Genomic DNA, 17,525 nt, shown 5'->3' on the forward strand with positions numbered 1-17,525 from the left:
AGGAAAATATCATGTAGAGTCAAATGACTCCCAGGTTACAAAAGCATAACATTTGTTAAGTCTTCCTGTGTCCATACAAAAAGGACTTGCTATGAATAAACTATGCAAAGGACTCAAGGAGAAGAGAAAAACATTATTTACAAGTCAACAGAACACTAAGAAAGAAGCTACAAATAAACAAAGAGGAAGAGGAGCACTGTAACGGGAGTAACCCCATAAACCTAAACTACGTGAGGCTATGTTATCCTACAATCTAGGATAATGGATGTGTTCCAAATCATAGTTTAGGGACATTATTAATATGAATATTGGTTCATCAAAATCTCTGAAATAGAATTTTACAATGAAGATTAAGAACAAGTTAGATTTGAGGTGAGATGAAGAAATGTTGTTGCATAGCATATGTTTATATTCTGGGCTTCTGAGTTGCTGTGACATTTAATAACTAATAGAAGATGGGTTTCATCTAGGGTGCCATTGGTATACTTGAACTCTCTTTATATCCGGTAAATAAGCTATGTCCTAACCATAGTTCCTACAATCTGCATTAATCACAGTGTAACAGTAATAGAGATATGTTATTACCATCATAACATTCACATCAAGTTTATTGGGGTTTGGTAGTATTATTTTTGTATGGATACTGAGAGATTTCAAATAAGTTTTCTAGTTTGTAATTTTGCCCAAATCAGCGATAAAAGTCTAGCAAACATTCACCAGCAAAATGGAGCTAAAACTTTGAATTGAATAAGATATTTAGTTTCATTAAGTATATGTACCGTATGTTGTATTTTTATCGAAAGATGTGGAAACATCCGAGGTATCAAAATTAAGCCAGAGGGGCTGGAGAGATAACACAGCGGGTAGGGCGTTTGCCTTGCACGCGGCTGACCCGGGTTCAAATCCCAGCATCCCATATGGTCCCCTGAGCACGGCCAGGGGTAATTCCTGAGTGCAGAGCCAGGAGTAATCCCTGTGCATCGCCAGGTGTGACCCAAAAAGAAAAAAAAAAATTAAGCCAGAATGTATAACAGATTCTCTTAAATTTTTCTGAAGTGTGCCTCTGAAATTACCTGCAGGAACAAGTATTTATAGACTTCAGTTTTGATGTTCAATGTCCACATTTAAGAAACTTTTAAGTATAATCTTATTGCCACATTAGTAATAGAGTATGTTTAAATGATATAAAGGATTAAAACATAATCATAATCTGAGTCTTGATAGATATGTGCTCCTAATCTCAAATTCCTACGAGGTTCATGAATTTGCAAGATATAAGCTACTCAGAAAAAAGGGGATAATATTTGAAGTGGATATTTCTCAATATGCAAATTTACATCAGTTAGTTCATGCAGAAATAGTGTACACACAGAACACATATTTTTATAAATTGCAATCTTAATTTGAAGATATAATTAAATCTAGACTGGGAGAGAGAAAAGAGAAAAATTATATTGGGGGAAGCTATGTATGAAATACAAATCACAAAAACATAAGAACTGAAAATTCAGAGAATATATTTCTATGTGATTAATATCAAGCATTTAGCTATCGCTAATTGGTGTTTGTGGACTGAAGAAATGAGTAAATGAGTTAATCAGTGTCCATTTAAAAAATATTTAAAATTCTCTGTTTTCTTTCTCATATTCTTAATTATAAGGTCAGGTATACGGATGATGGTAGGAAGGTTCTCCCTGTTCATTGTCACAGGATTCAGGTGACAAAATAAAACTATATATAGGGAAGAAGAATTGTGAATGATTTTTAATTTGGCTATGCTTCAGGGATAATCTAAGTTTTCTTCTTTGATATCTGTGTATAATTAATGAATACTGTGTAATGGAATAATGTGGTAACCCTTATGAGGCCTTTTACTGTCATTCTGTGTTCCTGGTTGGTGTTAATGCACTTCTGAAAAATCAATTTCTTCTGTACTCATAGGAAAGATGTTAAAAAAAATTCAGTAACACATAGCTTGCTTTAAAAAATAAAATACATTTGCATCAAGATGTGGATTAATGCCTACACTTAAAGTTTAGAGCCTACATATATTTGTCAATAAAAATATTGACTTAGAAGTCTGTTTGTATTTATAGTTTTTTAAGAGATTGCTTATATTAATCAATTAATACAAATCTGAAACAACATTAATACATTCTTTCCTTTTTTATTCATTACTAATATATGTGCCTCTGCATTTTCACCTAGCATTTAAATATGGTTTGAACACAGAAGTAAATTTAACTTTTCAATTCTCTTATTAAACTCCATTATATACAACCTTCTACTATAAAAAGCCTTTTACAAATCTCTTAAATAAATAAAGCAAGGTTCTTATTTTTCAGCTTATGTGTTTTACTGTTTTTATAGGAAAGCTAAGGTTATTATTTTGAGACTGAAATTCACACATCATAGTTATTAAAACTGGAGGAAAAATATACACTATCATTCCATACTAAAATGACTGGACCATGTTTGTAGTATTTAGTGTAAACATAATTCCAGGGCTGGAGCGATAGTGCAGCGGGTAGGGCGTTCGCCTTGCACTCGGCTGACCCGGGTTTGATTCCTCCGTCCATCTCAGAAAGTCTGGCAAGCTACCAAGAGTATCTCATCCACACAGCAGAGCCTGGCAAACTACCCATGGTGTATTGGATATGCCAAAAACAGTAACAACAAGTCTCACCATGGAGACGTTACTGGTGCCCGCTTGAGCAAATCAATGAGCAATGGGATGACAGTGATACAATGATATAGTGAAACATAATTCCAAACATAAATCCAAACACAATTCCAAAGCTATAAAATGAAAAGAGATTTAACTGTAATATAGTTTTGTTGTCAAAGCTTTAACTCATTTGTACAATCACTTTAATTTTATGCTTGCTAATATTATCTGAAGTTTGTAAAATGTGTGCAGTGTAATTCAGAAGAGAGTCACTAGGGTGGAACAGGCACAATGATGTAGGATTGTTTTCTCTTTATCCATCAGACCCTCTGCCATGATATAGTCTTCCCATGAATTGGTTTCCAAAAGCCTTTGTAGTCAATACCCTTCCGCTTCCCAAATGTGCTCCCTACCTGAGTCGTAAGCATGATTCATCAATTAGAGTACTTAAGTGCTTCCCACATTGAGCCTTGCCAGTCAAATGTAAAATTCTTTGCCAGTGGATTATGTTTTTTCTCTCAACTTTTTCTCTGTTGCAGTTCATTATGCTGACGTACGTTTTCATGCTGGCCTGGCTGGGAGTCACGGCTTTCACCTCCCTGCCAGTTTACATGTACTTCAATCTGTGGACCATCTGCCGGAACACCACCTTAGTGGAGGGAGCGAATCTCTGCCTGGACCTTCGTCAGTTTGGTTGGTGGATCTCTAACTGTGAAATAGTACCTCATACTGTCACACCTAAGTAGCTGCCTCTTAAATATTGCAAATCACTTTGGAACCACCTTTGTTTCTTCTACCTAAGAGTAAAAGGCATCTGAGTACTCACATTCACGACACTTTTTTTATAATTAAGTAAGCAGGAATTCTGGGTGATGGCAAGCTAATCTCATAACAGGAACACATTCATATGTATATTTGCGTGGACCATCAAATTTACTTTGTAATATTGACAGTTCTTATCTGCAATTTTCGTGTCCTAGTTCCTTTGCACTTTCTCAAATTATAAGCATTGCAATTGTAAAGTCTAGTATGGAAATTTCCTAAGAAATATGTACTGCATTGCATTCTGAAATTATACAATACTTAGTATTTACAGTTCAAAGAGACAGGAGATAGTACAGAGGTAAAGCACTTGCCTTGCATGCAACCAACCCTAGTTCAATCTCTGACATCACAAATGGTCTCCAGCCAGTAGTGAGCCCTGAGCACAGGACCAGGAGTAAGCCCTACCACCATATATGGCAAAAAAGGGGGGAAATGCATTTAATAAACAAAGTTAGAGAATTTTAAATATGTGAGTAGTTCTCTATAATTTATAGATAGGCTTCACTTATTCTCACCACTGTAAGTTCTATGCAGAGGTTGCTGTTGTTTTCTATTTTATTAATGACAAAGCTGGGGCAGAGTATCAATGACTTATCCAAATACACACTAGTTATCCACAACTATAGTTACATTAGTAAGGTTTTAGCTAGTGACAAGATTGGGGTCAAACTGAGGCAGTACATACTTAGAGTCTATTCTTTATCATAAGGCTGCTACAAACTATTGCAACAAGGACTGAACTAAAGATGTGCGAAGTTTCTCTAGAATTCTATTTAATCATTTTTAAAAACATAGGAGCTATGAAACCCATAAAGGAGATACGTATTCAGATCGTTTTTAAAAACATAGGAGCTATGAAACCCATAAAGGAGATACGTATTCACATCAGCCCAATGGGCTGAGCATAATGTTTGCATGCAGGAGGATTGTAACCAAGGTTCCACATAGTTCCTCAAGCACCACTAGGAGTATCCCCCAAACACATCCAGGTATGCCCCTCCAAAAAAAACAAAGCCAAGTAAAACAAAAACAACTTTGCAAAGTTGCATGTTCACATTGATTTAAAAAGTAAAAACTGCATGGCTATTAAAATCTTAACAGTTAACACATGGCAACGCTCTGAATGTGTTTCTCTAATGAGGAATACACTTTACTAGATTATATGAAAAGGATTTGTGGATTTCTGGGCACATGGTTATGCTATGGAAAAGACAGTGCCAGAGAACAATAAAACTATTCTGTTGCCAAGGAGCTATGCTTTCCCAAACAGTGGTCCTCCTCCCATCCCATTAGATTCCCAGGCAGGCTGAACTGCTTTGGACAGAAAAGAAAAGAGGTCATAGGAACAGCCCTTCCTCTGGGGAGGTTTCCTCTTCCTCTGTTTATAGGAGACATGATTCCAAGGTTAAAACCAAGTGCTTTTTTTCATTGCTTTGGTAATTAAAGTAATAACTCCCATATATACATATGACATGTAACTATTTCCGAACTTTCTGTATTTTTGGAACAACCAATTATTACAAAACCATGCATACGTTGTTCCTGTTAGTCCAGGTTAAATTATATTTTTTTTAAATGTGAGTATAACTCAAATGTACCCAATTATGATACCTCACCTGACTCACTTTGACTGTACTTACTTATTTTCTGGTACAAACCTTATCTGTGTCTCGCTTTCTACTTCTTATCTTTTGTCAAACTGGAATGATGGTGTGTCTATTTTAGCTAAAAAAATATCTAGCAAATGTTATGCATATTCTTGAATTTGGAAAATGAACTTTATATTGAATTGAGCCAGCGTTCATTCATAGGCAGATGCAGGTGTGTCAAAATAATCAAACTTGTAAATTTGTATAGCAATTAATCTTACATACTCCTTTTCCTAGCTTCACATTATTTACATAGTGGTTTATAAGGTAAAATTCACTTTAAATATATATACGTATGTATGCACATGTAGGATACAAATGCACACACATACACATACCCATACAGAACTAGTGCTAGGTGATGGGCCAGGGACATAGCCCGGGGGTAAAGCACTTGCTTTGCATGTTGCGAGGCTCTGGGTTTCATTTCCAGCACTAGAAATATAAAGGAGAAGCAAGAGTACTTGGAGAGGTTGTATTACAATGTTCAAAAGGATAAAGACTGGGGCCAAAATGATAGCACAGCAGGCTGGTACTTACCTTGCATGGGACCAACCCAGGTTCAATCCCTAGCATTCTTATGGTTACTCAAGCCTGCCAGGGGTAATCCCTACACGCAGAGCCAGGAGTAAGCTCTGAGCACTGCCAGATGTGGCTCAAAAACAAACAAACAAAAAAACCCACAAACAAAAAAGATAATGGGAGGATCACTGCATGGTTTCCACTTAAGGAAAATAGGGACTAAGCCACTGAAATATTCTTTGCTCAGAGGATCCAATACAAAGTTTCAGAGGCAATACTATCCTTGATAGTTTCAACAAGCTGCGAGACCAGATAAATGAAGCAGAATAAGAAGGCAGAGAGAATTAGATGGAGATTAAGTCCGAGTTCATAAAACTCACAATTATGACGAGTACCTCAGAGGACACTGTCAGCTGAAAGGACTTTTATTCTGAAGGAAACTGTTTTCAGAGTAGAATGGCAGAAATAGGAGAGGGATGAAATATCTTCTAGCCAAGAATGTGTGAATATTCACATAATCAAACTCAATTAAGAGCAGCTTGTGCTAAAATCTTAAGGCATTAGCTTGCCCAGACATATATATTTTTTCTTTTGTGTTTATGTGATTAATATTTAACAATTCTCCAAACAAAACCAAAGACCCTTTTCAAGATAAACTCGATCACTTTCCTAAAATGAGATGCAGAGCAGAGAATCAGTCATAAGCTTGTGAAAGAACATTTATGATGTCAAACTATAATTTTCTTTATGTTGTAGGGATTGTGACAATTGGGGAGGAAAAGAAAATTTGCACCGTCTCTGAGAATTTCCTGAGGATGTGTGAATCCACTGAGGTGAATGTTTTTACAACCTTTCATTTAGTCAGAATTTTAGCAGATATTTTGTTATTTGAGGACAATATAATTAAACCTGTTGGCCACTCTTTTTTAAGAATCAGTTTTACTTGTAGCAATCTCATTATGAGGAGTTAGAGAGAAAATATAAGTGAGCTGCTCTGAATATTTTAAATTACAATAAATATATCATTATTCTAGAAACTATTTTCATCAAAGTTTTTCAATTACAAAATTATAATTTAAAAGTGATAACAGACATATATGGCTAAATGGTTAAAATTATCTTTACTTATCATGATCTTTCTTATCATTATCATGAGCTGGTATTAAAACGAAGTGGTTGCAAAGATTTAAATCAATTTGCCAGAGGACAGTTATTGTGTTCCAGTTTTGTAATTGAGCAATTTGCATGGGCTCGAGTTTGTACAAATGTTTATTCACAACCCAGACCCTTTTGTGCTTATATTTCTCACACATTACGGGTTCTCTGTGCTCTCCTTTTCAGCTGAACATGACCTTCCACTTGTTCATTGTGGCACTTGCTGGAGCTGGGGCAGCAGTCATTGCTATGGTAAGATAGAAATGCTCAGATGCATGGATTTTCCATTGGAAAAATAAGCTCTGTGCTTGTAGAGATGATGCTTGGTGGATAATGTCTGAGGTTCATACGAGTCATATTTAGTTTAATATCTGCTTACCTGGTGGGGTGTGCAATTGCGGATAAAATGTAAAAACCAGGGGCTGGAGCAATAACATAGTGGCTAGGGCATTTGCCTTGCATGCAGCCAACCCAGGTTCGATTCCCAGCATCCCATATGGTCCCCTGAGCACCACTAGGAGTAATTCCTGAGTGCATGAGCCAGGAATAACCCCTGTGTATCGCCAGGTCTGACCCAAAAAGCAAAAAAAGAAAAGTAAAAACCAAAATTTAACCACTAGAAATGCCATCAGGACTTACAGACTACATGGATTAATTGCTCCCTTTGCATATGGCTGACCTGGGTTCCATTCCAGTATCACTTAGGGTCCTCCAAGTTTGGCCAGGAGTGAGCCCTGAGCACAGCTGTATGTGACCCCAAATTGACTCTGCCAAGTTTTTATTTGTTCTGAATTCCTAGCTTGTCTTAAGTCAGACAAACAAACCCCACCATTTGTGACTGTAATAGGCACCATTTTCTTTTTATGAATGTATCTTGTACTTCTATTGTGGATACCTCCCAAGCACTGCTCATGAGTCTCAGGGCCCCGCCCATTGAGGCTCAGCCAATGGGGTGAGTGATTCAATGCAAGGACTCAAGATAACACAGCAGTGCTTCAAAGTGGTGTGCTTTGTGGGGCCTCTCAAATTATTTCTGGCTGAGTTGGGGGACCATGTGGTGCTGAGGATCAAACAGGGTGACTGCACGTAAGACACTTGACTTAACCCTGTACTCACTCTCAACGGGTACTTAGTATTTTAGAGAATCCCCAAACCTAACGCGCTCTGATTCGCTTTGTGTTAAGAAATGGCTCTTCCTGTCAATGTGGTTGTTATTTGGAAAGCACAATAAAACTGAGAATTGTAACATTAAAAATAAGTTCTTAAGGTTCTCTTCGAACCCTTCATCTTTTTATTGAACTTTGAGAAACTACTGTGGGCAAATCTCATCTCCTCCTTTGTAACTCATCATGAATATGTTTGCTTAATTAAATGCTGATTATCAAAATAACACAAAAATACTCTAAGCATGAATAGTTTTTAGCCAAAAATTTAATCCTTATTTTTTTGGTTCTAAGATATAAGTACTACCAAATTCTAGTAAGTACGTACTCAATTTACCTAAAACAGTAACAAGTCTCAAATGGAGACATTACTGGTGCTTGCTCGAGCAAATGGGATGATAGTGACAGTGACAGTGACAGCAAATTCTAGAGGCACTCAGTAATCTGACATCCACCTCTTCATGTAAAAATATTTAATATGAATTTATTTAAGACCTTTGGTGCTAAATCATTTTCCAATGAATTGGAGAAGGGAAAATTTTAAAAGAATGTTTTCTCTTGTCAAAAACTAAAAATAAGAATGCTGATGCAATGCTAATGTGCCTAATGAGCCATTTCAGACAGGCTATTTTTAGTGACTTCATAAACACTTTTGTATTAATATCTAATTCTGTTTTTTTTAAAATACTTTTCAAAAGTATCTAACAAAGCTGAGCATATCCCTGTTAAAATGAGTCTGTGAATATTTTATTGATTGAAACATTGTTCAAAGTTTAGAGAGTGACTATAAATCTCTACAGAAAACATTTTTTCTCAAGGCCGAAGAGACAGTACAGGGATTAAGACATTGATTTGTGGTCCCAGACCCCCCAGTGGATCTGCGGAACAGCAGGATCCCCTGAGCACCACTGGGTGTGGCTCAAATCTCCCCCAACCCTCTCCCAAAAAGAAGAAAATTTTGTTTTAGAATATGAGATGTTCAAGGCATCATGTTGCTTGGCTAATGATAGGAATTAGAATAGAAAGTAATTATTCACCTAAAATTAATGTTGATGTATGCCTTGTGTAAGCATCAACAATGGTTATCTTGATGTTTCAAAAACTCTTGGTTCCAAGCAACACCGGACTAGACATGGTGTCTGTGTTTTTGTGATAATAGATACAATGAGATGAATCAATTTTAGTGGCTTATGTAAGTTTCAGCAATAAACAGCCTTTATAGCATAAGAGGCTCACTAAAGTTCTTTTTTAAAAGCCAAAAATATTTGTATTGTATAACTGAGACATAAGCCTGAGAACTTTGTAACTTTCCACATGGTGATTCAATGAAATAAAAAAATAAAAATAAAAATAAGAAAATAAAAACCAAAACTGCCTAGTGAAGCATTTATTTTTACTTGCAAGATACTTATATCTAGGTAAAATTCTGTATGAAAATTACATTCCTTCCAGCATATTTAGGACAACGAAGTACCTGTAGGAATTAAATATATTGTTAAAATATTCTTTAAAATGATGTACTTTAAAATGGTTCTATTATCAAAACATTTTAAGTCAATAGAATTTCTAAAAATGAAACTGCCATAAGTCTGTAAGTGTATCTCACAATGATTCATTAAAATAGTAAAAAGAGATTGCCACAGAGTATAAGAACAGCTCATAGCTCTTACCTGATCATACCTTATAATTTTCATTAAACAAGATGCAATATTTTAGAGAAAATGCCTATTTTGTCATTTTTTTTCATATATATCACTGTGTTGAAATTACTTTGAAATTTTTTTTAGTCTTCATTTGCAATAGACTGTGTATTTTATCTCTATCTGATCTTTCCTAAATTTTTTAAAAAAATAATGTTTTTCAATGGACTCCTGCCTAATTACACTTGAATAACTGCATGATTTAAGAGTAAGCAGGAGCTTCCTTGATAACATGATACTAAAATAACTAATTTTCAAGTGGTAAATGAAATACATGACACAGTAAGTTTTTCCAATCTAAAAGGAATTCAATAAAATAAAAATTGAGTTCATGCAAAAATTGAACTGACGGGCTTATTTGGGGGCTCCTACGATCCTTCTTCATATCGCTCAGTGAAAAGTATATCATCTCACTAATTCGGATTGATGAGACTCAAAGTATCCATGAGATCATTTCTGATTTTGTATTGGAAAACGTAGATAAGATGGGCAGTATTATAGCATGAGTAAATGAGAGCAGATTGGGAGAGAAAGGGAGGGGAAGAGAAGGAGGGAGAGAGAGAGAAGAAGGCGTCACATATTTGGGAACTAAGGAGGGTATGTATTTATTTATGTTGTTCCTAGTATCTCTGAAATATTATTTTAAAATTAAAATATTCTTTTCTGGGTAGATCATTTGAAAATGTCTTTCCTGATAGGCAGAGAGTAGACTTTGAATCGATATCTGAGATCAATTCTTTTGTTTCGACTAGGTTCACTACCTTATGGTGCTGTCTGCCAACTGGGCTTATGTGAAGGACGCTTGCCGGATGCAGAAGTATGAGGACATCAAATCCAAGGAGGAGCAAGAGCTTCATGATATCCATTCCACTCGCTCCAAAGAGCGGCTCAACGCATACACATAAGCAAAACGCCTGTCCTCTCTACCATCTGAATGCATTGGTGTTTAACTAAGGGCCATCCAACCATCCAACCTTTCCAAACGCAAAGTGAGAGTGCTTCTCATCGAGGAGATGTAAGGTGACTTAAGAATCACCTGAGCATAACTCTTCGTTGATTAGCACTTACATTTCCTAATATGTCAAATTGGAATAATCAGATCTCTTCTACAAGCTCCTATCCAGCCTTTGTTTCCTTTTTCTTTTTTTAATTTCTAATACTCCTTTAGTAATTCATAAGATCAAAACTACTAACATGGTCAAAAGATTTATTTGACTTTTAACCACATCTCATGTGTTCTATGTAACACCTATTGCATTATTTCTTATGTTTTCAAAAGAAAAGAATAGCTTTTTATACTTTTCAGTTTTGATTTCAGTAACTAGTTTAGCTACAGGTAACCTCCAAAGGGACCATTGTATATTATGGACAATAGACAGATGACATCATGATGAGTCTTCTGGAAATATGGAAATCTTGTCTGAAGATCAGTGGTCCTATGACTATAGGCCCTGGTTCATGTTTTCATCAATCTAAGGTGCAATTTCTAAATTTGTAAGAGTAGGTTAAAAAAAAGTGCTTCTTATCCTTGTTAACATTGTATTTTTTTTTCTTGATGTACTTCAATGGCATTTCTCTCTGATTACTCATGTTTATGTTGTGAGCATGTAGAAACAATGATGCTAATGCATGGCAAGTTGCCTTTCTAAGATTGTGAAACCCGGCTTACCTTTTTCAAGTTTAATATAGAGGAGATTTTAATGAAAATAACTCTCTTGGACTGCCAGAAGAATGACTTTGTGATTTAAGCAGTGGCTGGATTGGAACTTTTAATATGCTAATGTGGAACATTAATTACCTTTATGAAGGTGATATATTAAAAAATAAGCACACTAACCCCTCGGAAGTTGTTTTACCTACTTTAAAAGTTGTCATGGATTGCACCTCTATAAACATTCCCTAAAATGTGTATGATATATTTGAAAAGGCTTCCATTAATCCAATAGCTTTGCTTGCAGCCTTCCAATCTATGTTGGTTTACCTGTAGTGTTTTAAAAAGCGTGGTCACAGGCCACCATAGAATGTCTCCTTTCCAAGTATAGTGATATATTTGTGTCCTTATTTCAAGTAAGTCATTTTAACCAAATGTTCATATTCATTTATAAGAAGTACCTATATCAAAGGAATAAAAAAAAAAAGAAACAATCAGTATTACTGGACCAAATTTGGTGTTTGTTTTAACCTTGACTCTTCTTTTGATTCTTTCTAATGCTACAGGAATGCTGTAAAGTGTCTTTTAAAATGATGTAGCCTGACAAGACATTTTTGTCAGTGTTTAAAAAATCTAGGTAGTATTGTGCACTGATTTGACCATTGTGAAATCCTTTCTCAGTGTAAGTGCATTTCTAATAAAATTTATTGAGTGAAACAATCTTTGTACAACGACTAGTCATGCATCATGCGTAATTTTACAAGTTCTTGTAGTAAGTAGGGGGGGTATTATTAGGTTTATCTGTGGCATGATTATGCATTCTGTAGTATTATTTAATTAATTTGGGGTTGGTTTTGCTTCTTTTTTTTTACGCTTAGACTATCTTACTGGTTCAACATCTTTCTGATATATGCAGTATTACAGATATTCAGCAAAAGTATTAACGGGCTTCTTTAAATTCAATATTATAGTGTTTCAGTTCTGTGTCTTAACAGTTTGTGATGATTTTTAAAACTGTCTTTTAAACTTATGTAATGATGTTGATGCTTTTGGCTTTTTTTTTCTGGTATTAGAGTTTGTATTTTCACAAAGAGTGCTTTGTAGCAGGCATTACAATTAATCTGTTTGTACATAAATGTGCCAACAGCTTGATGGTGGCGTTTTTGAAATGTAGAACAAAGTGCTTGCAAAATGTAATAAATACACTTGTGTACTTTGTGTACTTATTATTAGTTTCTGCCGTGTTTTTTGTTTTGTTTTTGTTTTGTTTACTCCTCTTCCCTATGTGTGTCCATTCTTTTCAAATGCAACTTTCAAAATTAAGGTGACTTTAACACATAAAAAATTAATAAAAATTTTGTGCATGAAATTCTAGGGCATTGAGGAAAGGACAAAGAGTAAACAATTTAGAGCAAATTCCTTTAGCCACTGACAGTAATTACCAAGTTATGCTATTTCTGTTCTTAATTTTGATTGTTTTGTGTTTTCTTTAGTGCTTCATAAACAAAAAGAAACAAAAAAGACTAATGCAATTCAGAAAGAAAAATCATTTATTGGTTCCCTTCAAAGTATCAAGGTGAGAAAAATGAAATAAGAAGTATTTTCTGGACTTTGTATTTGATTTGGATATAATATTTTCTGACCAAACTCTAAGGGGTGACAATTTAAAATTTAAGAAAAAATTTCAAAAAATCTTATTTCATAACAATTAAAGTATTTTACACTTTGGTTATTTATGTATTACTAGGAAAGAAAATTTGAAGATATTATGTATTTGGTTTGCAAATACTGATAATAATTACTAATATAACTAGAAAAATGTCTGATTTTCTAAGAAGACATTTTTCAGACAGTTTAATGAATCATCCGCTATCTAAATTTTTTTAAATGACAGTTATTGTTTTCCAGCATTTATGAAATTTCAAACACATCCACCAATAAAAAAAAATTCTGTTACAGGTCTGGAGAGATCGTATAGCAGATAGGATACTTGCCTTGTTCAAGGAAGACCCTATTTGATCTCCACCCCAACCCCCACATCCCATTTGGTCCCCAAAGCCCCACCAAGAGTGATTCTTGAGTGGGGAGGCAGAAATAATACCTGAGCATTGCCAGTTGTAGCCCACAGACAAATGATAATAATAATAATAATAATAATAATAATAATAATAATAATAATAATAATCTTCTAAGACAATCAATATGAATAAAATTTTATAACCTATGCATCTCCATGACTGATTATTGTAATTGTAATTTTGATAAATTAAAAAATACATTTTTTTTGAAAAAGAAAAACATTGCACTAGTAAAGTACAATAGGTGCAGTGACACCTCCAGAACACAGTAGTCACACTAAAGCACCGATTTTTTTCTCTTCTCTTAACAGTTGCAATAAGTAATATTGATGGAGAGTTTAATGTCAAAAAAAAATCTAAGAGAACAATGAGAATGTGGAGGTGTCCATCTGTCTTCACAGTATCATGTAAATAAAACATAACATTAGGTTATTAATCATGAATGTTTTTCCTAATGATTAAAATAAACACAGAATAACATAAACAATTCATCTGGGAAAATTATCAAATGAGATTGTTTAACAAGTTAAAATTCTTGTGATTATATAAGCACTAAAATAATCTGTATTAGAACTGGAAATAAATGAAGATAGTGCTATAGCTATCCAAATGTCAAGGATGAACAAATATTAACAAAATTTGTTTTTTAGATAAAAACAAAATAAAATGTTACAGTAAAAATAAAAGAAAATAAAAATACATGAAAGTGAAAAATTAAAGAGTGAAAGAAAAAATACTCTGCAACCAAATTACAAATAAATTATTTCAATTATTATAGATAAATATTAACCACTTGTATATATAAAATGGTCTAATTTCTTTTTCTATTGAGTCACCATGAGATACACAGTTACAAAGCTGTTCATGGTCCAGTTTCAGTTATTCAATGTTCCAACAACCATCCCTCCACCAATGTACATTTCCCACCACCAATAAACAAAGTTTCCCCTCACACCACATCCCCACCCCCTGCCTGCCTATATGGCAAGCACTTTCTCTCCCTCTGCCTTTCCTTCTCCTTCTACCTCTCCTTCTCTTTTTCTTTCTCCCTTTCCTCCCCAACCCTCTTTGGCCATTATAGTTTGCAATACAGTACTGAGAGGTTATTATGTTTGTTCCTTTAATTGTTTTCAGTACATGCAGTGATTATTTCCAACTATCTTTGTCATAGTGGCCCCTTCTCAATACCAACTGCTTTCTACCCCAGCACTTGAGGCAGGCTTCCAACCATGGCAAATACTCTTGGCCCTTGTTTCTACTGCCCTTGGTTATTAGTCTCATACTATGTTTTTTGTGTCCCACAAATGAGTACAATCATTTTTAAAATACATTTATCTTTAAACTGAGTGATTGCAAGAATTTTTCTCCCATTTATTGATATATAAGGACATGTAATCTTTTAGTGCTTGTGAACCTAATATTTAGACTAGGAAAAAAATACATGTAAGCCAATTCTAAAATGGAATGTAAATCAGTTTTTTTTCCACACTAAAAATTAAAAGCATATTCTGGTTTATTCATTAAAAGGGAAAGCTATCTTGTTCAGTAATTTAGTTATTTGCAATTTTTTTGGAAATCCCACCTTGCTTGAAAATTGAAAGACTTAGAAGATGAGATAAACAGAATTGTTATTAATTATTCAATGAATTGAGGACATATATTAAATTTTTAAAATGTAATAAAATTAAAAACTCCTATAGGTGAAACTACAAATAGACAAAAACAATCAAACAACAGGGGAATAAAAAGAGCCTGGAGAATTTGTTTAATAAATTCTGCTATTATTTTTTATCACAAGAGAGAAATAGTAGAGCAGTATTATAGAAAGATATTTTATTTCAGAGGAGGGAAATTTTATGATATAAAAACTAAGGATTGGGCCAAGAAATAACAGTCTGTAAAATGAACAACTACAACAGAAGGCAACTGAGACCACAGACATTAGTTTTTGGCTGTCTTTTTCTTCCTTTACTCCAATTACCTGAGCAAATATGCTCAGCTTGCAGATGTTGCAATATTACTTTTTGTGCCCTTGAAGAAAGAGTCATAAGGGAGCTTATCTCACTGAGTGGCTATTGCATATAGAATGACACCTTTTTTTTTTAATTCTTAGCAAAGTCCTGCACACTAATGGTTTTATTGTTTCAGCACTTTTTTTGTCTCCATGATCATCCTCAGGGGGATGCAATATTCCTAGAATCAAGCAACTCTGGGGCTGGAAGCAACAGCAAAGAGCAAGGAGTTTATACTGCACACAGCCAACCCGCTTCAATCCCCAGCACCACATACATAAAGTCTCCTGAGAACCACCATGAGTGATCCTTAAGTACAGAGCCAGGTGTGAATCATGAGCATGATGGGTGTGGCGCAACCCCCATTACCCCAGAAAAATTGGGGAGTCAACTCTTATAAACCTTCCATGCACATGACAGGAGCAATAACCACAGTATGGAACAGAGGTGTGTGTGCGTGTGTGTGTGTGTGTGTGTGTGTGTGAGAGAGAGAGAGAGAGAGACAGAGAGACAGAGAGACAGAGAGAGAGACAGAGACAGAGAGAGAGAGGAGAGAGACAGACAGAGACAGAGAGATAGAGACAGAGAAAGACAGAAAGAGAGTGTATGTGTGTGTGAGAGAGAAAGAGCATGTGTGTGTGCGCGCGCGCACGCAAGAAAGAGAGAATGTGTTTGTGTATTTATATTTTTGTAGTAGTTTTTGGTTCATCCAAAAGGTACTGTAACTCTTAGATTTATGCAAGCTTTCATAAATGAACCAACATATCTATTCTGAGTGATGAAATGACGTGCCAGTGAAGATCTGTCCATGTGAGACGATAAAAATACATGTGACACACTTTGTGTTTACTAACTAATAAGCATTTAGAACTGGTAAATTTCTAATTTTTTGATATCCTTTCTGGTGCTGACATCTATCAATATTTACATAAAATCTGTTCTAGGAAGTTTAAATTGCACATATACAGTACAATCTAATAAAATCCACTGAGAAAAAGTATGTCAGCTTTACTCTTGAATATATAAAAAAGGAAGATTCCTTGAAACAGGAAGTAGATTTGAAGGCATACTGACATCATCTAAGGAAAAGCAGGACTGAAGACATAATACTCAGGTTAAGGCACTTGCCTTGCATGTATCTGACTCTGGTCCGATGCTCAGAATCACATACGGTCCTCTGGATGCATGTGGTCCTCCAACTACCACAGAAGTAATCTCTGAGCATTTCTAGGTATTTACATCATCTAAATAAAAGAAAGTGGTTATATCACAAGCTTTTTCATGCTGACATCTGTCTTCTCTTCTCATTTATATACACCCTGAATGATCTAGCAATATAACACTGTTTGCATCCTTTAAAATTATAGACACCATTTGTTTTCTCAGAATATATGTTTACACTGATTGTTACTTTAATTTTCTTTCTTATTTTGAAGGGGGTTATAGAGATTTATTTTGAATGGGGTTATAGAGATATCACAGGGGCTAAAGAGTTTGCCTTAGTTACTGCAGATAACAAAAACAAAAAAATAATTCTAAGAATGACAGTATAGGGTCTTCTAATAAAATAAGCAGGTCTGTGGTTCAAACAGTGAAGATATTTGTTTGTGTCTGCTATTTTGTAGAGTTTTGTATTTGTCCATGGTCATCTGCCATAAGGTCATAGCTGTTCATTAGTTCTCTGAAATTATATCTATTTTTCTTTAAGTATGTCAGGAGTTTGTTTAATAAGAAACATAAGCTACTAAAACTATACCTCAATTATAAATCCATTAAGAATTCAATGAGGGGGCAGGAGCCATAGCACAGAGGGTAGGGCGTTTGCCTTGCACGCGGCCGACCCGGGTTCAATCCCCGGCATCCTATATGGTCCCTCAAGCACTGCCAGGGGTAATTCCTGAGTGCAAAGCCAGGAATAACCCCTGAGCATTGCTGGGTGTGATCCAAAAAGAAAAAAAAAAGAATTCAATGAAAACTTTCAACATTAATGAAGTAAAGAGATTCAATGCCAGTTGAATGCTAATATGTCTTTACATTGTCCTTCCAGTCTTGTAAAGCAATACTTAAATACTCTTTTCATTTTATTCCCCAAATTGAATTTA

At 34.9% G+C, this 17,525-nt stretch overlaps 1 protein-coding gene across 2 annotated transcripts in view; it reads left to right on the forward strand.

The window, feature by feature from the left end:
* Positions 1–12,560, forward strand: part of GPM6A (glycoprotein M6A) — a 283,312-nt gene extending 270,752 nt beyond the window's left edge. For both annotated transcript variants that reach the window (XM_055121162.1, XM_004614682.2), the window contains exons 4-7: positions 3,208–3,361; positions 6,421–6,497; positions 7,006–7,071; positions 10,435–12,560. In XM_055121162.1, coding sequence (XP_054977137.1) covers positions 3,208–3,361; positions 6,421–6,497; positions 7,006–7,071; positions 10,435–10,587 — 450 coding nt within the window. In that variant the 3' untranslated portion in view covers positions 10,588–12,560. The remainder of the gene's footprint in view (positions 1–3,207; positions 3,362–6,420; positions 6,498–7,005; positions 7,072–10,434) is intronic.
* The last annotated feature ends 4,965 nt before the right edge of the window (positions 12,561–17,525 follow it).

The sequence above is a fragment of the Sorex araneus genome, chromosome 1 (assembly GCF_027595985.1).
Source record: "Sorex araneus isolate mSorAra2 chromosome 1, mSorAra2.pri, whole genome shotgun sequence".
In the NCBI taxonomy this organism is placed as follows: domain Eukaryota; kingdom Metazoa; phylum Chordata; class Mammalia; order Eulipotyphla; family Soricidae; genus Sorex; species Sorex araneus.